Source organism: Manis pentadactyla, chromosome 3, assembly GCF_030020395.1.
Source record: "Manis pentadactyla isolate mManPen7 chromosome 3, mManPen7.hap1, whole genome shotgun sequence".
Taxonomy (NCBI): Eukaryota; Metazoa; Chordata; class Mammalia; order Pholidota; family Manidae; genus Manis; species Manis pentadactyla.
This window is the reverse complement of record NC_080021.1, coordinates 133295137-133322357: the sequence shown is the minus strand read 5'-3', so window position 1 is coordinate 133322357 and position 27221 is coordinate 133295137. Positions and strand designations below refer to the sequence as shown.

Here is a 27221-nt window from a genome sequence, read left to right as displayed (position 1 = left end):
AGCAAAGAAGGCAGACCAACCAAATACTAACTAAAGGCAAAAAATAAAATCAACTACCCACTAAAAGCAGTTAAAGGAAATACGAAAGAGCACAGAATAAAACAAGCAACATATAAAGAATGGAGGAGGAGGAATAAGAAGGGAGAGAAGAAAAGAATCTCCAGACAGTATATATAACAGCTCAATAAGCGAGCTAAGTTAGGCAGTAAGATACTAAAGAGGCTAACCTTGAACCTTTCGTAACCACGAGTCTAAAGCCTGGATTGGCAATAAGTACATATCTTTCAATAGTCACCCTAAATGTAAATGGACTGAATGCACCAATCAAAAGACACAGAGTAATAGAATGGATAAAAAAGCAAGACCCATCTATATGCTGCTTACAAGAAACTCACCTCAAACCCAAAGACATGCACAGACTAAAAGTCAAGGGATGGAAAAACATATTTCAGGCAAACAACAGCGAGAAGAAAGCAGGGGTTGGAGTACTAATATCAGACAAACTAGACTTCAAAACAAAGAAAGTAACAATAGGTAAAGAAGGACATTACATAATGATAAAGTCCTGAGTCCAACAAGAGGATATAACCATTCTAAATATATATGCACCCAACACAGGAACACCAGTATATGTGAAACAAATACTAACAGAACTAAAGGGGGAATAGAGTGCAATGCATTCATTTTAGGAGATTTCAACATGCCACTCACCCCAAAGGATAGATCCACTGGGCAGAAAATAAGTAAGGACATGGAGGCACAGAACAACACACTAGAACAGATGGACCTAATAGACATCTATAGAACTCTACATCCAAAAGCAACAGGATATACATTCTTCTCAAGTGCACATGGAACATTCTCCAGAATAGACCACATACTAGCTCACAAAAAGAGCCTTAGAAAATTCCAAAAGACTGAAATTCTACCAACCAACTTTTCAGACCACAAAGGTATAAAACTAGACATAAATTCTACAAAGAAAACAAAAAGGCTCACAAACACATGGAGGCTTAACACCATGCTCCTAAATAATCAATGGATCAATGAACAAATTAAAATAGAGATCAAGGAATATATGGAAACTAATGACAACAACAACACAAACCCCCAACTTCTGTGGGATGCAGCAAAAGCAGTCTTAAGAGGAAAGTATATAGCAATCCAGGCACACTTAAAGAAGGAAGAACAATCCCAAATGAATAGTCTAACATCACCATTATTGAAACTGGAAAAAGAAGGACAAATGAGGCCTAAAGTCAGCAGAAGGAGGGACATAATAAAGATCAGAGAAGAAATAAACAAAATTGAGAAGAATAAAACAATAGCAAAAATCAATGAAACCAAGAGCTGGTTCTTTGAGAAAATAAACAAAATAGATAAGCCTCTAGCCAAACTTATTAAGAGAAAAAGAGAATCAACACACATCAACACAATCAGAAATGAGAATGGAAAAATCATGACAGACTCCACAGAAATACAAAGAATTATTAAAGACTACTATGAAAACCTGTATGCTAAGAAGCTGGAAAACCTAGAAGAAATGGACAACTTCCTAGAGAAATACAACCTTCCAAGACTGACCAAGGAAGAAACACAAAAGTTAAACAAACCAATTACGAGCAAAGAAATGGAAAAGTGATCAAAAAACTACCCAAGCACAAAACCCCCGGGCGAGATGGATTTACCTCAGAATTTTATCAGACATACAGAGAAGACATAATACCCATTCTCCTTAAAGTTTTCCAAAAAATAGAAGAGGAGGGAATACTCCCAAACTCATTCTATGAAGCCAACATCACCCTAATATCAAAACCAGGCAAAGACCCCACCAAAAAAGAAAATCACAGACCAATATCCCTGATGAATGTAGATGCAAAAATACTCAATAAAATATTAGCAAACCGAATTCAAAAATATATCAAAAGGATCATACACCATGACCAAGTGGGATTCATCCCAGGGATGCAAGGATGGTACAACATGCGAAAATCCATCAACATCATCCACCACATCAACAAAAAGAAGGACAAAAACCACATGATCATCTCCATAGATGCTGAAAAAGCATTTGACAAAATTCAACATCCATTCATGACAAAAACTTTCAGCAAAATGGGTATAGAGGGCAAGTACCTCAACATAATAAAGACCATATATGATAAACCCACAGCCAACATCATACTGAACAGCAAGAAGCTGAAAGCTTTTCCTCTGAGATCGGGAACAAGACAGGGATACCCACTCTCCCCACTGTTATTTAACATAGTACTGAAGGTCCTAGCCATGGCAATTAGATGAAACAAAGAAATACAAGGAATCCACATTGGTAAAGAAGTTAAACTTTCACTATTTGCAGATAACATGATATGGTACATAAAAAACCCTAAGACTCCACTCCAAAACTACTAGAACTGATATCGGAATACAGCAAAGTTGCAGGATACAAAATTAACACACAGAAATCTCTGGCTTTTCTACACAATGAACTAATAGAAAGAGAAATCAGGAAAACAACTCCATTCACAATTGCATCAAAAAGAATAAAATACCTAGGAATAAACCTAACCAAAGAAGCGAAAGACCTATACCCTGAAAACTACAAGACACTCTTAAGAGAAAATAAAGGGGACACTAACAAATGGAAACTCATCCCATGCTCTTGGCTAGGAAGAATTAATATCGTCAAAATGGCCATCCTGCCCAAAGCAATATACAGATTTGATGCAATCCCTATCAAATTACCAGCAACATTCTTCAACGAACTGGAACAAATAGTTCAAAAATTCATATGGAAACTCCAAAGACCCCGAATAGCCAAAGCAATCCTCAGAAAGAAGAATACAGTGGGGTGGGATCTCACTCCCCAACTTCAAGCTCTACTATAAAGCCATAGTAATCAAGACAATTTGGTACTGGCACAAGAGCAGAGCCACAGACCAATGGAACAGATTAGAGACTCCAGACATTAACCCAAACATATATGGTCAATTAATATTTGATATAGGAGCTATGAACACACAATGGGGAAATGACAGTCTCTTCAACAGATGGTGCTGGCAAAACTGGACAGCTACATGTAAGAGAATGAAACTGGATCACTGTCTAACCCCATACACAAAAGTAAATTCAAAATGGATCAAAGACCTGAATGTAAGTCATGAAACCATAAAACTCTTAGAAAAAAACATAGGCAAAAATCTCTTAGACATAAACATGAGTGACCTCTTCTTGAACATATCTCTCCGGGCAAGGAAAACAAAAGCAAAAATGAACAAGTGGGACTATATTAAGCTGAAAAGCTTCTGTACAGCAAAAGACACATTCAATAAAACAAAAAGGTACCCTACAGTATGGGAGGATATATTTGTAAATGACAGATCCTATAAAGGCTTGACATCCAAAATATATAAAGAGCTTACCAACCTCAACAAACATAAAACAAAGAATCCAATTACAAAATAGGCAGAGGAATTGAACAGACAGTTCTCCAAAAAAGAAATTCAGATGGCCAACAGACACATGAAAAGATGCTCTACATCGCTAATTATCAGAGAAATACAAATTAAAACCACAATGAGATATCACCTCACACCAGTAAGGATGGCTATCATCCAAAAGACAAACAACAACAAATGTTGGTGAGGTTGTGGAGAAAGGGGAACCCTCCTACACTGCTGGTGGGAATGTAAATTAGTTCAACCATTGTGGAAAGCAGTATGGAGGTTCCTCAAAATGCTCAAAATAGATGTACCATTTGACCCAGGAACTCCACTCCTAGGAATTTACCCTAAGAATGCAGCACTCCAGTTTGAAAAAGACAGATGCACCCCTATGTTTTATTGCAGCACTATTTCCAATAGCCAAGAATTGGAAGCAAACTAAGTGTCCATCAGTAGATGAATGGATAAAGAAGATGTGGTACATATATACACAATGGAATATTATTCAGCCATAAGAAGAAAACAAATCCTACCATTTGCAACAACATGGATGGAGCTAGAGGGTATTATGCTCAGTGAAATAAGCCAAGTGGAGAAAGACAAATACCAAATGATTTCACTCATTTGTGGAGTATAAGAACAAAGGAAAAACTGAAGGAACAAACAGCAGCAGAATCACAGAACCCAAAAATGGACTAACAGGTACCAAAGGGAAAGGGACTGGGGAGGATGGGTGGGTAGGGAGGGATAAGGGGAGGGAAGAAGAAAGGGGGTATTATGATTAGCATGCATAATCAGGGGGTGGGAGAAAGGGGAGGGCTGTGCAACACAGAGAAGTCAAGTAGTGATTCTATAACATTTTGCTATGCTGATGGACAGTGACTGTAATGGGGTTTGTGGAGGGGACTTTTTATAGGGGAGAGCCTAGTAAACATAATATTCTTCATGTAATTGTAGATTAATGATTACCAAAAATAAAGAGAAAGAAAAGGGGGATTACTCCATGATAGGATAAAACAAACTGCAAATCAACGACTAATGAATGCTTTACATATCCTTAATTTTGACCTTTTAAAGGGTGTCAGATGATCGGCTATGGAAGTACATTTTTCTGGTAATATTCCTTTCTCTTAAAAAAAAAAAAGCAGTTCCTGTGTGGTGATCTCCAATAGGTTCTTCACAATGGTATAAAGGTCATATCAAAGTGTGGGCAAAGGGTTTGATTGTGTTTATAGAGGATCAAAGCCTAATTTGGCTACACAGAAAACAAATTAAGATACAATATGAAGAAGAACTTCCAACATCAACATCCTCTGGAAGAGTCATTCCAGAAGATGAACATCAAAAAACTTCAACAAAGATCCTGGCACTGCTGCAGTTGTAGCTGCAGTCATCCCACTGGTTCCTGGACTTGCCATTGGAATGAAGGAGATATCTAAGCTGGCCGGTGCATACAGTAAAACAACAAATTTGACTGGATCTATACTGTCGGAACTCAACCAAGAATTAGGAGAAGTGCAAGTTGCAGTGCTCCAAAATCGTGCGACTATAGACTATCTACTGTTAAAAGAACATATGGGATGTGAACAGTTCCCAGGAATGTGTTGTTTTACTTTGTCTGATTTTTCTCAAACTATTCAAATTCAGTTAGACAATATCCATCATATCATTGATAAGTTTTCACAAATGCCTAGGGTACCTAACTGGTTTCCTTGGTTTCACTAGATATGGCTGGTAATTGTAGGTCTGCTTTTGTTATGTAGCTGTATTCCTATTATGTTAATGCGTGTATTAGTAGTTTAAAACCTATACATGCTTATGTTACTCTACAAGAAGATATGTCAGAGAAATAATCAATCTTCCCATGTTTTCTTCTGTCTGCTACTTCTATAGCTTTTCTTCTTCCTTCCTAATTACAACCCTTTAGTAGAATTCGTGCCTCATATTGAAAATTACCGAGTATCGTAATTCTTCCAAGTGGTAAAGATACCTCAAGACAAATGCTGGGCATAGAAGCCACAGGGCATAAATCTGCAAAGAAGTAAAAAGCTAACCTTTTCAAAGAATATTGCTTCTCTCTCACTTACCAACTTTACATTTCCCTGTATGGCCCCGGAAGATGACTGGTTAGCCAGAGATGGGTAAGATTCCTCAAGGGAGGAACAACCTAAGACAGGCACAGTTGCAGGGGGGCCATCAGGTGAGAAACTGGGGATCAACAGAGGTGAGGCTTAGAACCTCACCCCCCCGTTTTGAGAGAAATCTTCTGCATCCGTGGATGTTTTGTTGCCCTTGTCTAACTTGGATTAATACTTAGTCTATAGGCACAGACCTGATCATCTACATTTGCCCTCTTACAGCACTAAATTATGTTTTCTACCTTTATCTTGCATCTACCTACCACTTCAGCATTTTATTTAAAAAAAATAATAATAATAATAAGGGAGAAATGTGGGATTCACATATAAATCAAGTATAAAAATCACGAATAATCATATTTGACTTGATTGTTTATAGTTCATGATGTGTGATCAAAACCGAAAGTTTGTGATATGACTGCCCTTGCACTGTTCACCACGTAAGAACTTATTCACTATGTAAGAACTTGTTCACCATGTAAGAACTTGTTCGTTATGCTTCAGAAGATTGGAGACTGTTGATAATTAGGCTTGGGGTTGATTAATGATTGTGCATTGAGTCCCCTATACAGAATTTTATTGTTGTTAACAACCATTTGATCAATAAATATGAGAGATGCCCTCTCAAAAAAAAAAAAAAAAGAAAATGCTTGCTTAGTTACTTGGGGGAAGCAGCCTTAGTTATTTGGAATTTGGGCATATTCATCTCTTATTCATCACAATAAAGCCATATTGGTAACCTCTGCTCATTTTCATTATTTCCTTATGTAAATTTAGCATGATAAATTCCTTTAAGGCATGAGCACCAACACCAATAGAAAACTGGGCATTTCTCAAGGAAGGATTGCTTTCCTTTAATCAGGAATTTTTGAGGTATCCTTTGATCTCAACTACAGAGATTATATTAATTTCTTCATAAACATATTCCTATTTCATTTAAAAGATGATTTTCCCTACACTTTAGTCTCTTTAATCTTTTAATTCCTTGTAATCTGTGGAACCACCAAACTTCTGATTGAAAAAAGCTACAAAAATAACAGTAGGAAAATAATCAATCACTTGCTCTTAGCCATATGGCAACAGTTTAATGTTTGTTTTAAATGTTTGCATATTTGTTTTTATTATGTGTATTTGTTAGAAGTCAATGCCATTAGAGAAATCTTAAATTTGGAAAGTACATTTCATCCTTGCACAGTATTGACCCCAAGAGACTAGCAGAAATTCTCTTTTGCTGTGATGATCATAACTAAACTTGTAGCAGCCTTAAATCAGTCATTGACTCAAAAATGAGAATACTGCCTTCTGTTTGGATAACCTATGAACTTGTGTGATGACTTCATCCCTGAAGCAACAATGCAGAGAGATCATGGCTGTTCTGAAAAGAATGGACAATAGGAGATGAAGAATGACAAGGATTCAGGGCGGAGGACAACGGAGGCAGCAAGGTTGTTTGGTGACTGAACAGCCGCACAAAAAGAGAGCGATGTGACTTCCCTTATGTGTGGAATCTAAGACACAAAGCAAACAAACAAATAGAAAAGACTCATAAACACAGAGAACAGACTGGTAGTTGCTGTGGGGAAGGAGTGGGGGATGGGAAAAATAGGTGCAGGGGATAAAGAGGGATAACTTCCACTTACAAAATAAATTAATCACAGGAGTGGAAGTACAGCATAGGGAATAGAGTTAACATTTTTGTAATAACAGACGGTAACTACGAACATCATGGTGAACAGTAATGCATATAATTGTCAAATCGCTATTTTGCACGTTTGAAGCCAATATAATATTGTATATCAACTATATTTCAATTAAAGAAAAAAGCAACTAGATGTCAAAACTAAATATTAAACATCAGGGAGAAATTTACTAAAAAAAAAGACAAGCTATCCCCACGAATCCCCACACACAGGGAGCAGAGACAGACGGCCCTCATGCCAGCAGCATCTGTGCAGGACAGAGCCCGGAGAGCTATCTGTGTGCAGCCACTCTGAATGGCACTTGTCGTATCTGCTGCCATGGGTGCAAGGGGCCCATGTAAAAGGACTGAAGGGGATAGAGCAGTCTAGCTCCTATGAACTCTGAACTAACCTGCTGGGGTTTTAGGACAAAGCCCCACACTGAGAAATTGCTTGTGGTGGAATCAAAATCAAGCAAGACAAGGACAACAGAGATGACAGAAAGAGAAGGCTTAGACTAAAGTGACTGAGAGGAGTAGAGGTGGAACAATTCAGAATGCAAAGCCACTGTATTTTTAAACCCTTGACACAAGCAATGGGAGAGAGTGGTGTTAGAGGGGCTGGAAGCAGGCTGGTCTGAGTCAGCTTCCCCAGGATACTGTCAATGGGGTCAAGCAGCAAACTGAGGACACACTCCCACCCCCACCCACCGACATAGCAGCAAAACTTCACTCACAGCGCTAGTTACAACCGGGCTGCACCCCTCCCACCCCTGCCACCAGGCCCCTTGAGGAGCTGAGCTTCCCCCTTCCCTGGCAGCAGTGAGACGGAATGGAGTGGCGCAGTTGGGATAGTTTATACCGCTTCTCCCCTCGGCTGATGTCAGTGGGCCCAGGGGGAAGCTGACCCGCCACTCCAGCCCACAGTAACAACCCAGTCAGCCTTCTGCTCATTCCCCCTCTCCATCTTGGAGGCCCAACAGCTGAGTGGTGAGCTGATCATATAACCGCACTTGGAGGCAACAAAGTGGTGTGAGTCAGGCCCACATGTTTGCCAGGAAGGTGACAATGAGGTGAGGAGAGGCCTGAACTTTCACCCGACCCATCTGCAACAAAGTGGTGTGAGTCAGTGCCCTATTTTGGCCAGGATGACTGACAGGAAGTGAACAAACACACCCATCTGGCCCTTTACTATACTTGCCAGAAAAAGGTTACAGAGGATCCAGTCTCATAATATAGTAAAGAAGCATTTGTCATACCAATAACCAGGAAAATCACAACAGGAACGATATAACACAGTGACTAGACACAAACACCAAGAGAAATCAGATACTGGAATTATCTGACAAGGTTTCTAAGCAGCCATCATAAAAATGCTTCAACAGTACAATGTTTTTGGAAACAAATGAAAAATTGAAAATTTAACCAAAGAGATAAAAATTACAAAAAAAAAAGCCAATGGAAATCAGAGAACTGGACAATATAACAAAAATGAAAAACTTGCTGTATAAACTCAATAGTAGAGTGGACATAACAGAGAACAGACTTAGAGAATTTGAGACAAAGCAACAGAATTTAGTCAATGTGAACAACTGAAAAAAAATAGACCAAAAAAAAAGCATCTCAAGGACCTACAGGACAATAACAGACAGGGTAACCTTTGTGTCTTCAGAAACCCAGAGAGGAGGAGAGGGAGAATGAGATGGTAAAAAGTGTTTGAAAAAATTATGTCTGAAACTTCTCAAATTTGGGAAAAGAAATAAATCTACAGATTCAGGGAGATGAATCATATCTAAACAGGATAAATCCAAAGAAATCCACGTCAAGGCACATCATAATTAATTTTCTGAAAACTAAAGACTAAGAAAAATCTGGGAATCACCCAGAGAAACAACAGTTTCTACTTATAGGGGAACACCAATTTGAATAACAACATATTCATTATCTAAACTTGGTGGACAGAAGGAGGTGGAAAACATTTTTCAAGTACTGAAAGAAAAGTTCTTCAAACCAGAATTCTGTATTGAGTGAATATATTTTTCAGGAATGAATGGGAAATCATGACATTATCAGGCAAAGGAAAACTAAGAGAATTTTATGCTAGTAAACTGAGTCTGAAAGAATAGTAAAAGGAAATTCTCTGACAGAAAGGCTGGGAACTTCAGAAAGAAAGGAACATCAGAATTGGTAAAAATAGGGTAAATACCAAAGACTATCCAACTTTGGAAAACTTTCATAAGTTTCTTAAATCATATTTGATTGTTGAAGCAAAGGTATTAAGACCATCTCATATGGTGTTCGAATCTAAGGAGGAAATATAACAATTATATTTTAAAAGTGGTAGGGTAAAGAGGGACCTAAATGGAAGTAAGGTTTCTATAATTCATTGGAAAATATTAAACATCAAAATAAGTAGACTGTGGGAAGTTACATATATATATTGGAATATGTAGAGCAATCATTAAGAAAACTATACAAAGCTATATACTCAAAATACCCTAAGTAAATCAAGGTAGAATTCTTATAAATGTTCAAATAACCATAGGGAGGTAAGAAAGGAGAAATACAAAGAACAACTTGGGAAACAGAGCAAATAAAATGGCAGACTTCAGCCCTAACAATCAGAATGACCTTAAATGTAAATAGTCTAAATACACTAATTACAGAGATTAAATAAAGACAGAGATTGGCACAGTGGCTTAAAAAACAAACATGATCCAAAAATACCCCATTCACAAGAAACTCACTTCAACTACAATGACATAGGTAAGCTGGAAGTGAAAGGATGAAAAGGATGTATTATGTAAACATTTAAATAAAAGCAAGGAGGGCTATCCTAAAGTCAGATAAAGTTGACTTCAGAGCAAAGATAATTACTAGAGACAAAGATGAAGATTACATAACAATACAAGTATCAACTCCCCAGGAAGACATAATGATCCTAAATGTGTACACAACAGTACCTCAAAATGCATGAAGCAAGACCTGCCAGAGCCCAAAGAAGAAACAGACAAGTCCACACCCACTCAGCAATTGATGGAACTCATAGACACAAGTTTTTTAAAAACTGTTTTAATTTTCTTTCCAAGAGAGATAGACTGAATAATATGAAAACAAATAACAGTATGTTTGATTGTCAGAAATACTGTCTGTGCACGCCTTCCTCTGGTAAAAACAACTTAAAATATGTGTGTGCATGTGTGTTCAGGGCTGAAAGGTGGGGATGATTAGAGGTGAAGAAGTGTTAATGGGGATGGAGGAGGTAAATGCACCCAGGTGACAACCCCCATGATGGTTACTGTTACACGCCAACCACTTTGCTGGGCTGCGGAGCTCAGTGGTTTGGTTAGACCCCAGTCCAGATGCTGCAGTGAAGGTATTTTATAGATGGGATTAGCATCTATGACCAGTGGACTTTGAGTAAAGCAGAGTACCCTCCTCAATGTGGGGGGGCCTCATCCAATTTGTTGAAGCCCTTAAGAGCAAAAACTGAGATTTCCTGATGACAGAATTCTGCTATAAGATTGTAATACAGAAATACTAGTCTAGTCTGCCAGCTCGCTCTACAAATTTTAGTCTTGCCAGCCTCCATAATTATACAAGCCAATTTCCTATAATGCAGATTTTGTTACTGACAGTGGTTCTAGAGGAAAAGAATCTTTAGAGTAAGTTTGATTTCTGGAATTGATTCTATTAAAATTTAAAGGCACGAAGGGCTCTATTTCCAGTGGTAAAGCAGCACTGATAGCCCATGGCATTAGGTGGCAATGGAGACATGCTTGTATTACCAATGGATGCTCCTTATCAGACACTTCTGAAGGGCAAAGTTCTGAGTGACCATGTATTTGATACATTAGAGCATTTTGGCCAAACTAATGAGATTGGCTGTTTGCTTATAACTGCACTGGACAAAATGAAAGGAAAAGATGAGCTCAGCTCTTGGAACTCCTACTCAAGTGCCACAAAAGGGACCCTTAAGTTTTATCTGCCCTTTAAGAAATTCTTTTCACTTGTAGCCACAGAGCTAAGATTTCTGAAAACCAAACTCAATGTCTCATACAAATGGATGAATTACAATGCAAACCGAATTCCCAATCTCACAGGCTTTACGTAAAAGTGAGGGATTGAAGAAGGTCTGAACTTCAGAATGGGGGCTCACAGGCACATCCTGATGAATCTGGGGATGTTGACACCCTAAGTCCGTCGAGTCTTGTCTGGAGGGGCAGGCCTTCCACCTGAGGTTAACTCTCTTTGCATGAGCAATGCAGACAAATGGCTCCCCTGAGGTAGTTTCCTCCCAAGACACTCCTTCTCAGGATGCGCCCCTACGAACCCTCTCTGCTTCTGCAACTGATCCACACTTGCCACAGTGGGCTCTAAGAGGTGAGGTACCAAGTGTGGCTCATAAGGAAGTGCACTACATTCCATGAGATGGGCATGACTCTTCCAAGACATACAGACCCAAATTTGGGGAATATGAATAGGAAAGGATATTAAGGGTGCAGAGTTAAGTAGAAGGGACATAAAGTTAGATCAGACTGAATTTATTGAAATGGGCCAATTAAACAGAGATTCCAAATTCAATATTGTAGCTCAAGGTTAGAAGGGTAGCTCTAGTCCTTTGATTGGCAGGCTGGAATACGGACCAAAGGTGGCCAACTGTAAATGAAGCTTTGTGGGACAGAAGGCTCCAGCTGTCCACCATGTCATTCCCTTCACAAGGATTATAGCTACATTAAACATTTCACCAGTTTATTCTTTATACTTTGGAAACATGAGATTTTTAAACACATGCACACATGATTTTTTAGCCTGCAGAATGTAGGTGTGTTTTTACATTTTAACAGGTTAAAGAAAATAATCATCTATAAATCACCCAGCAGTTTGGCATTTTTCCTTCCTGTCTTTTAAATATGCAAATGTATGAATTGTATTTACTACCTGTGCAACCATATGCTTATTAGGCTGTTCTGTTCCCTTCAAGTTAATTTTTAGCTCAGAGATTAGGTAAACCCAAATTTGGCCTAAAGATCTGTCACCCATTTTCAAGGCCAGAGAACTATTTTTGAAGCCAACCCTCATCTCTCGTAGACCTTGAACACATTTCTCCAGTTTCTACCAAGCACCTGATATTTATTAATCACAGCCATTACATTTACATTTGTTAACACCAGGTAATAAAGGAGGCTTTTCCTGAAAGTTATGTGGAATGCCATCAGAGACTTGGCAGAACAAAGACTAATGCCTGCAGTCCACTGGGGCCTTGTCCTTTCCAGCTGCCAAGTAGTCATGTGGTCCACACAGTGATTTCAGCAACTGCTTTGGTAACAGGCTCTGAGGCTTTCCGCACATAACATGACTAAGTTAGAAACATCCTGAGTCAAAGGAGGAGGCCCTCCTTTTCTAGTTATCTAAAATCTAACAATCTGTATATGTAATCACTTTTCTAAGGGTGAATTTGTTTTTATTAAGACAATTTACCTTTGCCCTTCCAGACTGGGTGTCACATTTGGCTGGCTTCAAGGATTGGGTCAACACGGTCAACAGGTAGCTGACATAGAATCTGCATAGTTATAACTGGAAGATCAAGAGGGCCACCCAGCGTCCTTTTCCTAATCCACCATTGGCACATTCAGTTACATCTTTATAGCCTAATTGCACTTCCCAACTACACAAAACATTAATGCATTATAAATATAGAAAGAAGTTCCATCTTTACACACTGAATTAAAATTTATTTTAAAAGGTAGTTTTTTATATATCCTTTTAAAAAATGAAAATTCAAATATTTAGCATTAAGTAATGAGACTTGAACATTATAAAGCTATTTATATAATAGTAATTAAAGTAGTGGTAACATTTTACCCTTATAAAAATGTCAAAATGCAAATCACAGCTTGGATCCTCAATGACTCAAGGGTTTTATCTTACACAATAAGGGTCTAGTCAGTTTTATGATGAAATTTGTCTGGATACGCTGTCCTCAAGTCCTGCATTATCACTGCCATCAGCTTACACAGTGGGATAGCTTGCTGCTGTGGCGATTCCACAGTGATTGTTCTGGTCTTTGGCTATTTTAACGTAGCCATTCCAGCCCCATTCCGGCCCCCAGCTGGAAGAAGAGCATGTTTTCTGTTTTAAACAAAGACTCAAGTAACATTAGCTTCATTAATAATAACAACTTATACTTAAAACAGGGTTTACCATGTATCAGGCACTATTCTATTACATATATTTATGTTAAATGTTAAGATGGTCCTTAACATAAAATCTTAATTGACATAATCTTAAATCCTGTGAGTGCTTACCTTAACTTTTTAAGATAGGAAAGTGAGCAGAACTGGGATTCTAATGCAGCAGTCTATCTACAGGCTTACAACCTCATCTCAAGCAAATAACTTTAGCTTGAGAATTGATCCCAACAACCCTCAAGGCCTCTGAGAGCTGAGAAGCAGAATGCAAAGCCAGGGCACCATGTGGTAACATGAAGGATGCACAGGCCATGAGCTCTTGGACAATCTTTCAGACTTAAAGAATCAGTGGAGGCAGATGCTTCTGTGAACTATATGACTTGTTGAAAAATCCAAGACAGAAAAAGGAAACCAGCCCTTAACACCACAGGTGCAAAATCCTTTATCTGAAATCCTTGGGGCCAGATGTGTTTCTGAATTAAGAAAATTTTCAGAATTTGGAAATGCAATGTTACAAATACTTAATAACCCCAACAAGCCTGCTACAGAATCATATAATCAAACATCAGTACTTCTGTGCTCACTCTAAGTGGGAGAAAGATTTCTGGGACTTCAAAAGTGAGCTGTTTGACTTGAAACCAAATACTGATTCCAAATGAAAACCCCTTTTCAATTTAAAATATAACATTTGTAGTTTTATACCTGTTCTTGACAAGCCAGAATTTGTTATTTGAATCTGCTTCTTCAAAGCCATAGCCAACCAGCAGGACGCCGTGATCCAGGTCTTTGCTGCTACACTGCGGATCATAATAAATGCCTGGCAGAGTAAAATTCCAAGTTGGGGTGAGAAACTCCAACTGACATGTGACAGTAACCCGCCCTGACAACCACAGTTAGGAGAAGCATCTCAAAATTCAGTGTGATATCATAAGTTCCAAATAAGATGTAAATATTTGCCAAAATATATGATAAAAAGAAAAAAGTCAAACAACTCACAAGAAATCAACTAAATCCAAGATATTTTCTACTTAAAAGATTTCTAGTAGTAAGATCTATTTGTCAAGGATCACTCATATTTACTGGTATTAATTAGCATAATCCTTTCTAAGAATGCCAACTGAGGAAACAGGACAAAACAAAAAAATACTTAGACTAATTCCAATAAAAATTTTTGGGAAAAAAGGCCCAACAATTGGAAAATAGTCACATAAATTAGGTTCTAGGATTACATAGCCACTTAGAAATATTCATGAAGAGTTTGTTATGAGAAAATGCTTAAAGTATAATGTTAAATGGAAACTCACTGTATTAAATGCACACACTCAAAATTCTACAGTCCTGGGAAGCAGGACCTCACACTGGAAACTCAGTCATGGTGGTGGTTTCCAGTTCTGACTGCCTGAATTTCTACAGTAAGGAGACAAACATGTCTACCTGCTTTATAGAACTGGAACGACTCATGGCCAGCATCGATGGCAACAGAGATGGGCCCCACTGCCGCCACGGCCTTCATGAGGGCCTTCTCCCGCTGAGGGATGTCCACAAAGCCAGTGTCATTGGCGGCAGCAAACTCGGGCTTGTAGTTACAGGCATCTGTGTCCTTTTAAAGGCAAATGGGAAAGAAACTTGATGGGCACCATCCACTTCCTGGGGAACATGAGTTCCAAGTCCACAAAACAGCAGTTTGCAGCTTAATGATTTCCAAGAACTTCGTTAAAAAGCAGCCCAGAAAGCAAAATACTTTTGGTTGGTTTGAAATGGAAAAATTAGCAGATGTTTCTTCAATGAGACCCCTTGGGGATGTCCATAAGACACTTTTCACCACGGAGAAATCTGCATTATATGCAGAATGTTGATATAGTCTCCATGTTCCACAGAAGTAAGAACAGCTATACTGCTAACTTTGCAAAAGCTGGTAATTCACAATGACAGTTCTGGCAGTTAGCAAAGAATGTGAATGCTGAATAAGGTGCCTGTTATCTCTGAAAATTAACTTTGAAAGCAGAGCTGGAATTACAAGATAAGGAGCCTCATTTACCCTTGCAAGGTATGGATAGGATTTCTCTGAGTCCAGGCCTCCATTATCCTTAACGTACTGGAAGGCATTGTCCATTAGGCCACCGTTGCAGCCCTCATTGCCTTGAGACCGAGAACAGTCCACCAGATTCTGCTCACTCAGTGGAACAAGTTTACCAGTTTTGCGGAACATCTGTCCCTCCAGGGCACCAGTTGCACTAAAAGCCCAGCAAGAACCACACTGACCCTGAAATAAAAAAAGTTACCTGTTTCCGAGACAAATACAAAGACTGACAACCCATATACCTGAACACTCTTAAACAAAACAAAAATACATTAGCAAACTGCATGTCATTCCACAGTCTACTAAAGCATGGATGCCAATTCCCATCTGGCTTTCCTACTTGAGATAGAAGATCTGAACACGAATGCTGTCCTACCTGATTCTTCACCGGCGTTACATAGCCTCTCTCTCTCCAATCCACAGATTTGGGGACTTCAAGAAAGGGAAGTTCATGGAACACTTTCCCCTTCTTGTGTCTCAAGTTTTTAAAGCCATTCATTACTTGCCTGAATTCTTCATTGGTCTTTAAAAGTAAAATAAAATGTTGAAAAAGCAAGGTTATTTCGTTAAAGTACTGAGGAGAAGAAGCACCTAACGTACAGCCATCCATGCCACACTCACCATGTCTCCAAAGGCATTCATTGCCATTGTGAAGCCGTGTTTCCCTAAGCTGTATTCCCGATTGTGCAGTTCAATCATTTTCAGGTTCTTCTCCCACACTGCTCTCCTCCATCCTTCTTCATTCTACAGGTAAATACATAACCAATTAGCTTTATTTCTACTTAAAACTCAACCCATCCTCACCAAGTGGATTTTCAGGCACAATGGAAGAGAAACCATGGCCAGGATGGCCTCATACTTCTGGGAGCTGATCTCCAGTGTCTACACAACGGGATGTACCCTACATTCTGCTCAGCAATGTGTGCCATGGTTACTACCTTGGTGAGAGGCCCTCAGAAGCTCCTCTCTGCTATAAACTCCCAACAGAACTGACCACTCTCGGCAGGGTCCCTCTGCACAGTTTCAGATGTTACCAACCTTGCCATAGAGTTTCTTGTGTGTTGCCCTCCACTGGGACCACTGTGCATCTAAGCTTTGATCAAGTTGTGGAACAGCCGAGGCGATTCCCAAGCACAGGACAGTCAGGAGTGAAGGATGCATGTTTCAAAACCTAAGAAAGGAAATGAAATGAGTATCTGATTAGACTAATCCTTCTAAGACACCCTACTTTCTCCTGAGATGCTAGAGTAAAAACATTTAAATTACCTTCCCAAATATTTAGGAAAGGTCTGTGGAAGGCAAGGATGTGAGTTGTGAAGAAACAGGCCAAGGACTTACCAAACAGCAGAGATCTGATTCAGACATCAAAATGAAAAACGGGCTGACAAGTGCTCTAGGAATTGACAGACTTCACTGTAATAGTGCAATGATAATTTAGGTTTTGATAAAGGTCGCAGGGTAATTTATGGGTCAGAATCTTAGGAAACCAGGGAACTGTTGGTCCAGGTTATTTACTGTAGGTACTGAAACGACCCAGCAAGTTATTTATCAGGATACCTGGTTCCCAGGAGGGCAGGGGTTTCCAGGAGTTGGGCAGTCAGTCACCTTCCACCTTTCTTCTCATTAAGGTAAAGCAGGGGGGGACCCACAGTTACCAACCCCTACATGCCTTTGGAGCTACAGTTCTTGAATTGAAACCTTTCTGAAAAGGCTCCCCAGAGGAAGCCTCTGCCACCAACACCCGGCTCACTCCCCCAAAGCGGGAGAGCGGTCGCTTGGCACGAAAGGGGTCCACACACCCCGCGCCCGAGCAAGGCCAGGCTCTCCCGGGGCCCAGAGCACCGTCCAGGCCGCTGGCATGCCTCCCGCTCCCCGCCCTCCTCTTCCAGAGGATGTTGATGGCGGCGCAGGGAGCGCTGGGCCCGCAGTCCCGGGTGCGGGGCTCAGACTGTCACGTCCAGCCAGGCCCGGTCCCCTGCCCGCCGCGGCCCAGACGCTGACCCGCTTGGGCACCGCCAAGGACCGTTGTGTTGGGTTCCCGCACCGCCTCCCCCACCCCCCGCTGCCCACCTCAAGGCTGGCAGGGCTCCAGGCTGTGCCGACCCAGCCTCGCCAACTGCCGGAGGGCAGAAGCTCTCATTCCCAGGGTCGTGCCCGCCCCCTTGCCGGTGTCCCTGGATGGGTCCCCTCCTCCATTCCCTTTCCCCAGCGCGCTGCGACCCTAGTCCCGGCCGCTGACCTGCGGTGGCCACAGCTGCGCACGCGCACTTCAGGTCACGACACGCTCCAACGGCAGAGAGCCTCAAGTTCTGATCCAGTTGCTCCTGACTCAACCTTTAAGGTCGAGATTCGGCCCGCCGGCCCCGCCCCCACAACCGGCCCGTGCGAGGATTGGCTGATCCAGCCTGTGGGCGGGGCGTCCGCGCACGTGACTCCCAGTGCGTGACAAGGCTGGGTTCCAGCTAGTTCCGGGCTGGTCTGGCTGCCTCGGAGTACCCGGGGAGGTCAGCGGGGGCCCGGACATCGCCGAGCAGGGTTCCGCACCTCCCTGGGGATTATCCGGTATGCGCGCTGGGTGACGGTTAAGGGAGAGGATTAAGCGAGGCGCCCAGGGGTTTTCCGCATCACCCCGAGTCCTCCAGGCCCTGAGTTTTTTGCTTAAGGTCCCTGGAGCGCTGAGACCAGCGGGATCTGGTCTAGCGATTTCTGTTCGTCCTCAGGAAAGGCGGGCGCGGGAGGAGTGCAGAGGCCCTGGCAGAGGTGCTCTTGCTGTTTCAGAATGGGGTGCGGTGCGTCGTGGAGGAATGTGGGGTGGAGAGACCTCCCCCCAACTGGGGTCGCGACATGGCCCAAATCCTGGGAAGGAAAGGGGCCGGGCTGGGTGGCGTCAGGAAAGGGGTGGCACCTTGTGATGCTCCTTTCCTGTCTCCCCAGTCAGGGAGTCATTTCTCCTACCCTCAGAAACGAGTTATTTACAGGAAAATTTGACGTAATAAAAAGGACAGCAGTTGAGAAGGGTGGAAACTGCTTTTATTTTCCCTACTTTGTGCATTATGAATCATACCTTCCTCTGTATCCAAGCCGCTTCTCTTGAGAAATAAGAAATGTACATTAGTAACAATGTCAGGGTTTAGGTTACATATGCAATTTGAAGAAATGTTCTAGATGAAAAAATATATGTAAAGATTTAAGAAAATTAATTCAGAAACGTTTTTTTAGCATAATTTTTTTATTAAGGTATCATTGATATACACTCTTATGAAGGTTTCACATGAGAAACATTCTGGTTACTACATTCACCCATATTGTCAAGTCCCCCCCTCCCATGCCCCATTGCAGTCACTGTCCATCAGTGTAGTAAGATGCCACAGAGTCACTACTTGTCTTCAGAAACGTTTCTAAAAGTTTTTTAAAGGAAATAAGAAAACACCCTTAGTACCTTCCCCCATAACTCTTTTCCAGGCATATCTTTATATATATGCCTTTACGTATATATATGTGTTTATGTATTCACACACCATTATATACATACACACAAATGCACACAAAAATGGAGTCATAGTGCATGTCAGTTTGTAAAGTCGTAGTTAAAATTAAATTGATAATCTTCAAAGAAGCACAGACAAAATTTTTTTTAATCAATTTATTAAAAATTTCATTTCATGGCTAAAGTAGAATCCCTTACCTCACAAACACAACTAGGGGCCTGAAGTTCTCATGCAGTTATAAAAGTATATTTGTTGCATATGGCTGGAGTTCTGTTTCACTTGTTTTTTAAAAATAAATCATTGTGAGCAGACTCACAGAATCCAAGAATGGACTAACAGTTACCAAAGCGAAAGGGACTGGGGAGGATGGATGGGAAGGGAGGGATAAGGGGTTGGGGGGAGAAGGTGGCATTATGATTAGCATGTATAATGTAGGGGGGTCACAGGACAGCTGTACAACACAGAAAGACAAGTAGTGATTCTACAGCATCTTACTATGCTGATGGACAGTGACTGCAATGGGGTATGTGCGGGGAACTTGGCGATGGGGTGAGTCTAGTAACCATAATGTTCCTCATGTAATTGTAGATTGATACCAAAAAAAAAAGAATAAAAAATTTTTTAAATAAATAATTGTGGTCAACACCAGCGTCATTCACAGGTGAAGTAACGAAGACCACTTACAGAAGAACCACTTGCCATAACAAGGGAGACAATTCAAAGATAGGATGAGGAAAAGCTTTATAAGAAAAAAGGGAAGCTTCTGTTAGGCCACGTAGAGGTTAAGCCACATAGAGGCAAAAGTAAGTTGGTAGCCGTTCACCAAGGCACTGTTCTGAGGTGGCTCCGCAGAGATTTCTTCTGTGGGGCAGAGTTCTGATGTCACATAAAGTCTGGCCATTGTCCTTTTGTTTACTCAGTCTGCCACAAGAAGTCTAAATTATTCTAACACATGGGTTTTACACTGGCCCTTGGGCCACAGCGCAGGAAGGAAAAACCTGCTACCACATTAACACCGCACCTTAGGCAATAATAGCCTGACAAAAGGCAGTGTGGCAGGTGAATGGCATCCCCTTTGTTTCTTGGAATGTGATACAAGCAGTGGAGGAAAAAAATGGACTCTATAGCAAATTTGCTCAAAACCTACAATTAAATCAAGAAATAAGTAAATTCAGGAGAGAGAGAGGAGGAAGCCAGTTAGCAAGAGAGTGGAAGATATTGCTCCGATTCATGACATCGACTTATACATAATCTGTTAAGTAATGCATTTTGAGAAATGTGTTACTGCTAACCACTGTACTCTCTCTTTCTATTCCCATTTCTTTGCAAAATAACTTAGATGAGTGCTAATTATTAAAACGGTCAGATTTAATAGCTCTGCCTTTGATAAATGCTGTTGGCAGAACTTCCCAATTCCTGTTTAAAATGCAGTCTCTGTGAAATTGTACTCCAGTGTGCATCTGTCTAGATTTCTTTTGCTCACTAGTAAAACAGGATAAATTAATTACCACATCTGGAAGTTTTAAACTGTAGGGAAATGAATAAATCCTGTGTGGTGGTATTGAGACCCTGAGGTCACTGTACACCTCTTCCTAATATAACAGCCTCCTCCAGTTTGTTGAAATCCACTGAACCAAGAGTTACCCTTAGAAAACATTCTCCAGACAACTGCCCAATTGTACAGTGATGTATTACCATTTATGATGTCATGGAAAAGAGCTTGTTTATGATTAGATGTTCATATGAAGCCACTTATTTTGAAATAACATTTTTCTGAGTTGCTGTAACCTTGCTTTTCCTAATGGGTTAAACAGTCTGCCAATTTGTTGAGTAAATCAGTCACCAAGAATTAAACCCTTACTTTGTGCTCACTATCCTTTCCTGGGTAGTTTGTGCATTTACTTAGACACACTCTACTTTTACCTTTACTAACAGCTTTCTGAAGCTCAGCCTTTCCATTTAAAAGTGAGGTTAACTACAGTAATCTTGATTTTACAGCCTATGAGCAGAGCCAGGACCAATATACTTAAATGAGATCACGGCAAAGCATTTGGTGCAGTAAATAACAAAGGAGTTGACCTTGTGGGACTTTTTTCCCCACCCACCCTTAAAAGTATAATCCATGAAATCTTTTGGATGCCAGAGGAGATAACCTCATAGAACTTGAAAAACAAATTCTGAAAAACAGTCTTTTCATGAAACAAGGTGTAATAGTTTGCTATAGCTGCTTCCCACAAACTTGGTGGCTTAAAACCACCAGAATTTATTCTCTCTCAGTTACGGTGGTCGGAAATCCAAAGTCAGTGTTACTTGGGCTGAAAACCAGGTGACAGGGCTGTGCTCCCTCTGTAGGCTCTGGGGAAGAACCTGCCCCTCTCCTCTCCCAACTGCTGGGGGTTCCAGGCGCTCCTGGTTTGATTTGCACCTGCATCATTCCAATCACGGCCTCCCTGGCTGCATTGCACCTCCTCTTCTGTCTGTGTCAAGTTTCCCTCCACCTCTGTCTTATAACTTGTGTTTGCTTTTAGGGCCCACCCAGATAATCCAGGGTAGTCTCTCCATCTCATAATCCTTAATTTAATCAACTTTGCAGCATCTTTGCTATAGAAGATCACATTTATAGGTTCCAGGAATTAAAACCTGATATGGTTGGGTGCCATAGTTTAACGTACTATGCATGCCATAGGTAAAAATCAGTTTCTTGACAACGCTGATCAAAATTCGGTTGTTTAACATTAACATTATCTTTAGGCTGGCTGAAGCAGGACAGTTAAGCCCTGAAATCTATGTGAACTTCCCATCTGTAACTTCTTTGCTCATGTCCCTAACTACAGCCAAGTGTTCCTGCCTTGACTCGCTTGTTACTGCAATGTTTGACACAGTTTTTAAAGTTTCAAGACTCCCACATGGCAGTTTTCATTACCCCCCACCAACACACACACACTCTGCACAGCCACCTATTCCATGGTCTCTGCACATAAAAGCTTTGCTCACCCCACTCCTTCCCTGAGACATTTCCAATCTAGGCTTTGAGCATCTTTTATTGCAATTGTCCCTATTAACAAAGTCTTCCCTTACTAATGTAGGTTCTTACATTTTTCCCCCTGACGCCCTGTGTCATGATGATAAATGGTCAAGAAGACGTTTGTGCTGTTAAGAGAGTCAGTCAGCTTACATACATATATGTATGTGGAACAGGGGGTCGTTCCAAGGAAAAGTATCCCCATCTGTGACTACTCAGTGCTCCTGGAGACTAAAGCATTATTAGAAAGGATTCCTGTGATGATGGTGATGGTGATGGTGGTGGTGATGATGGCGATAACACTAACAGCTAAATAACACGTTGGTGTCCTGAGCACACCACACACTCCTCACTCACTGTCCACAACACCCCTGTGACCATGGTTCTCACCCTTGAGCATCAGAATCACCTGCAGGGCTTGAGAAAACGGACTGCTGACCTCCGTCCTCTGCATTTCTGATTCAGTGAGTCTGGGATGGGCTTCCTGAATTTGCTTTTCTAACTAGCTCCCCACTGTTGCTGACACTCTGGGACACCCACTTTGAGAGCCAGTGCCGCAGGAGATGGGTGCTACTGTATGCCGTAACAGATGAGGCTGTGCATGGCAGTGGGTATACAGAATCAGGTGCTGCCAGGTTCCTCTGTAAAGTGAAGCATAACATAAATGTGGGTGGGGCAGGACAGCAGGGCTTAGAAAGGAAGCCAATCTCTGGGGACTTGGTCCTCATCCCTCCCCAGCCACCATCACTTACTTGGCAAACTGGACTCCAGGTGCCAGAGGAACTGGGAGAAGTGAAATGTGGGCCCTGAGGCCACTGTGAGATAAAGCACAGACTCTCCCCAGAGCCAGGCTCCCCACTTCAATGCTGGTTCACCTGGTGTCTTGCTGAAAGATGTGAGCCACAGGGAAGGTGTGCTGCCTGCCCCAGGCTAGGCCTCGCATCTTCCTGCCCCACCAGCTTCCAGAAGGGCATTTTCCCTGTGTCCCATGGGTGTTTCTTTGACCACTTCTAAGAGGCAAAACTTCTGCACCTTATCTGTCATAACTAAAGGTCAGATTGAGCATCAATCTCAGCCCAGCTCCAACGACAGTACCTCAGTGCCAACCTCAGGTATTATAGGGCTGATTATTGGGCTAAGAGCAGAAGAATTGCCAGTTTGGCTACAACTCCCTGGGAACCCTGGTACTTGGGCCAGAGCTCAGGGGGTTTCAGGTGGACTTGGGGACCTTCTCTTGCTCCCACAGCACAGAACTCCTAGACCCTCCTCACTGTCCTTGAAATGCTTAGAAATGCCATAGGTAGGTTGCTTAGACCTACCTCATTCCTTACAAACCCCAAACCAGGTACTAATCAGCAAGGGTCCCCTAAGGCCTCACCACTGCCTCCTCAGTGTCCTGGTAGATTCTAGAAATATGCTAGAGTCCACCAAGGCAGTGCAAGGAATCCCGTGGATGGCCCCATGGGATGGCAGACCAGATGGCTACCATTGCCTGCCTGATCCTTTTTTGCTGCCCTTTTCCTAGGAGGTCCCTAGAGGGACATTGAGAAAGAGAAATACTTTGAGGTGCATGACAGAAATGGTAAAAATGAAAATGGGGGGAAGACTCATCTTAACCAAATGTTCAGTCTAGTGGTCGCCAGCAGTGCTAGCGTATTGAGGCCACTTGATGCTATATTGTTGCATCATCCCCTGGGGAGCCTCTGAGCATCTAGGTATGTCACCCAACAGGCATTCAAACCCATGGTCCAAGCACAGTGGGGAGCTGCCATCCGGACATGGGTGATACGATCATTTCCCACCCTGATGAAAGAGAAGAAAATTGTGGACTTGTCTCAACTTTCAGTTGTTTTTTTCAGTTCTTTGGTTTTTCCTTTGATTGGAGAAGCAATAAAAAGTGATTTATGTTTTCTTTTCTTCCTTTTTATTAGTTTGATTGAGGTGGAAAAGAAAGTTGAGAAATAGGAATGCTTTGCCAGAAACACTGAGCTTTGATAACCCAAATTACAGAATATCTGAAAGTTTCTCTTTTAAAACTTTTCTATGTTACAGTCCTGTTTGCATCAAACTACTCAGTGGGAAAATGACACATCAATGAAGACAACAGTTTCAATACCTCTTGACCCAATTACCACCCAGTCACACTGGCTTTAGGATAGAGATTCTCCTATCTCATCTTTGGTAGGCATAAACTTTGTGCAGAAAACACCCTCTCCTAGCTCTGGTTTAATTCACTATAAAATGTGGATAATAGTAATATCTCATAAGGGTGTACTAAAATTAAGTCAGATAACACATGTGTTGATATAAGAAGCCATGTACACAAAGGACACCCATCAACAGAACAAAAAGGCAGCCTACAGTATGGGAGAATATATTTGTAAATGACATATCCAACAAGGGGTTAATATCCAAAATATATAAAGAACTTAACACACCTCAACACTCAAAAAGCAAATAACCCAATTAACAAATGGGCAGGGGATATGAAGAGACAGTTCTCCAAAGAAGAAATTCAGATGGCCAACAGACACATGAAAAGATGCTCCCCATCAGTAATCATCAGGGAAATGCAAATTAAAACCACAATGAGATATCACCTCACACCAGTAAGGATGGCCAGTGTCAAAAAGACTAAGAACAACAAATGCTGGTGAGGATGCAGAAAGGGGAACCCTCCTACACTGCTGGTGGGAATGAAAGCTAGTTCAACCATTGTGGAAAGCAATATGGAGGTTCCTCAAAAAACAAAATAGAAATACCATTTGACCCAGGAATCCCATTCCTTGGAATTTACCCAAATAATACAACTTCTCAGAGTCAAAAAGACATATGCACCCCTATGTTTATTGCAGCACTTTTTACAATAGCCAAGATGTGGAAGCAACCTAAGTGTCCATCAGTAGATGAATGGATAAAGAAGAAGTGGTACATATACACAATGGAATACTATTTAGCCATAAGAAAGAAAGAAATCCTACCATTTGCAACAACATGGATGGAGCTGGAGGACATTATGCTCAGTGAAATAAGCCAAGCAGAGAAAGGCAAGTGCCAAATGATTTCCCTCATTTGTGGAGTATCATAACAAAGCAAAAATGAAGGGAAAAAATAGCAGCAGACTCAGAGACTCCAAGAAGGAACTAGTCGTTACCAAAGGGGAGGTGTGTGGGAGGGCGGGTGGAGAAGGAGATTGAGGGGTATCATGTTTAGTACACATGGTGTGGGGGATCACGGGGAGAACAGTGCAGCACAGAGAAGGCATATAGTGAATCTGTGGCATCTTACTACACTGATGGACAGTGACTGCTTAATAAAAATTTTAAAAAAAAGAAGCCATGTACAGAAGTTTTCCAATGAAAGTTGACATATCCTTGAGAAATGACATTCAACCCAACAGTGCACTAACTTTGCTGTGACTCCTGTGGCCATTGAGATACTGCGAATAGATCATATTGATTGCTGCTACCATTCACCTAGAATCCTACTGTGAGGCATTAGAGAAGTTTGTAACTTGATCCCTCAATCACCATAACCATGGAGCTGGCATCTTTCCCATTCAGAATGGTCCTCCACAGATTTCTTCTATTTTTCACCTCATTGTCCTAGGAAGCTACTGCCTCTAGGGATTAACTTGGACCTATGGTGGATTTAAAATACTCTAGGAAGGATGTTAAAATTGTAAAATATGCTTCTGATTCCATTTGAGGAAACGTGGTAAGTGTGAGATGAGGGTCTTGAGGGGTTTAGGCCTCATTCTCATGACACTGAGATGAATGCCCAGCCGGAGTCCAGAGTGACACGAGTGACTGGCCTGACCATTACCCCCAGCCCCTCAGCCAGATCTGGGGGCCTGGGGGTGGCTCCAGTGCTCCCTTTGCAAGTGGTGTCCACTCTATTCCTCCTGGGGGAGTCTGTATAAGGTGTTGGAGTGGGAGGGGCAGGGGGCTTGGGATATTGACAGCACAATGGTGAGATTCAGGACATGGTATTTTGTCATTCATTCATTCTATGAGTCCTTACTGAGTCCCCTTTATATCAGACCCTGTACCAAGGAATCAATGATGCACAAACACTGGTGCATCCCCTGAGCTGGGGAGCTTACACCACTGGAGCACGAATCCATGTGCATGATGTACAGACTTGTGCCTCCTTTCTTCCAACCTAACAATCTTGGCAGCTTCTCATCTTACGGGTTCCAAGTGGTAAGGTTTCTGTATGGAGATCCCTTCCTCCTTACAGAGGGAGTTTCAGAAAGTACAGCAGCCAGCTCTTCTCCAGATTTCATCAGGAAAAAGAGAAGTCCTGAATGACATTAAATAAGGGCTTTCCAACCAAGGCTACCTATGCTCTTCATCAAGGGGCAAATGTGCTTGGTTGATTCAGCTGTTTCTGCCCTGACCACAGGGCCCTTCTGCTGCCCCCTGGCTCTGCACTAGCTCCGCCTCTTGGGACCTGCTGGCTGGTCTCAATGAACGGCGCATCTCACTGCACCCTTGACTCAGCCCTGAGGCTGCCAGCACAGTGAATCCCTGTGGTGACCTCATTGTTAACTTTTATAGGTCCCTCGTCTTAACGGTGAAAACAGAGCTGGTATTCTGATTAGCGAGGACAGGTAGTGGTAGAATGGTGCAGCCTTTGAAGATTTAACCAAAACTCTGTCACTGCCTTGGAGTTGTTTCTCAGGGGGGAACATGTTCACTTTCACAGAATGGGTGCAGAACCCATCCCACAGTGACATCAACTAATTCCTGGCCATAAGTCTCTTAGTACCTATGTCTTGCTGTGTCTGCCTCTCTGGCCTTACACATGGGTATGTGTTAACAACTGCAAGTACTGAGTATCTGCAAAGGAGTTTTGGTGCCTGTGACTCCTGTGATGATTTTGTATGTTTACTGCCCTCCTGGCTGGGAAGGGGGGCAGGACGGAAAGGAACAGTGAAGATTGGGTGCTAGGGTGAGGCTCGGCCACTAACAGGCTGTTACCTTTTGGACAAGTGATTTCATTCTGAATCTCTGGTTCCTCACTTACAGAATATAAAAGGAAGGAGTTGGCCCAGATGGTTTCTAAGGACAAAATGTCTAGAATTACGAGTTTCCATGCATCACAATTAGGCTTTAAAGTCTTTTTTATTGTCAGCTTTATGGGGGTATCATTTACATCCAGTGAAATTCACCAAAT

At 41.6% G+C, this 27221-nt stretch overlaps 1 protein-coding gene across 3 annotated transcripts in view; it reads right to left on the bottom strand.

The window, feature by feature from the left end:
- Nucleotides 1-11787: 11787 nt before the first annotated feature.
- LOC118922101 (procathepsin L) overlaps nucleotides 11788-27221 on the bottom strand; it is a 197188-nt gene continuing 181754 nt past the window's right edge. Inside the window, exons 1-8 of one of the 3 annotated variants that reach the window (XM_036904449.2) lie at nucleotides 17768-17886; nucleotides 16569-16700; nucleotides 16152-16274; nucleotides 15907-16053; nucleotides 15489-15713; nucleotides 14885-15050; nucleotides 14153-14267; nucleotides 11788-13391 (exon numbers count right to left, since the gene is read on the bottom strand). In XM_036904449.2, the coding sequence (XP_036760344.1) occupies nucleotides 13331-13391; nucleotides 14153-14267; nucleotides 14885-15050; nucleotides 15489-15713; nucleotides 15907-16053; nucleotides 16152-16274; nucleotides 16569-16691 (960 nt within the window). In that variant the 5' untranslated portion in view covers nucleotides 16692-16700; nucleotides 17768-17886 and the 3' untranslated portion in view covers nucleotides 11788-13330. Of the gene's footprint in view, nucleotides 13392-14152; nucleotides 14268-14884; nucleotides 15051-15488; nucleotides 15714-15906; nucleotides 16054-16151; nucleotides 16275-16568; nucleotides 16702-17767; nucleotides 17887-27221 lie in introns of those variants that run through there. The other 2 variants (XM_036904448.2, XM_057498472.1) reach the window with 2 other exon arrangements.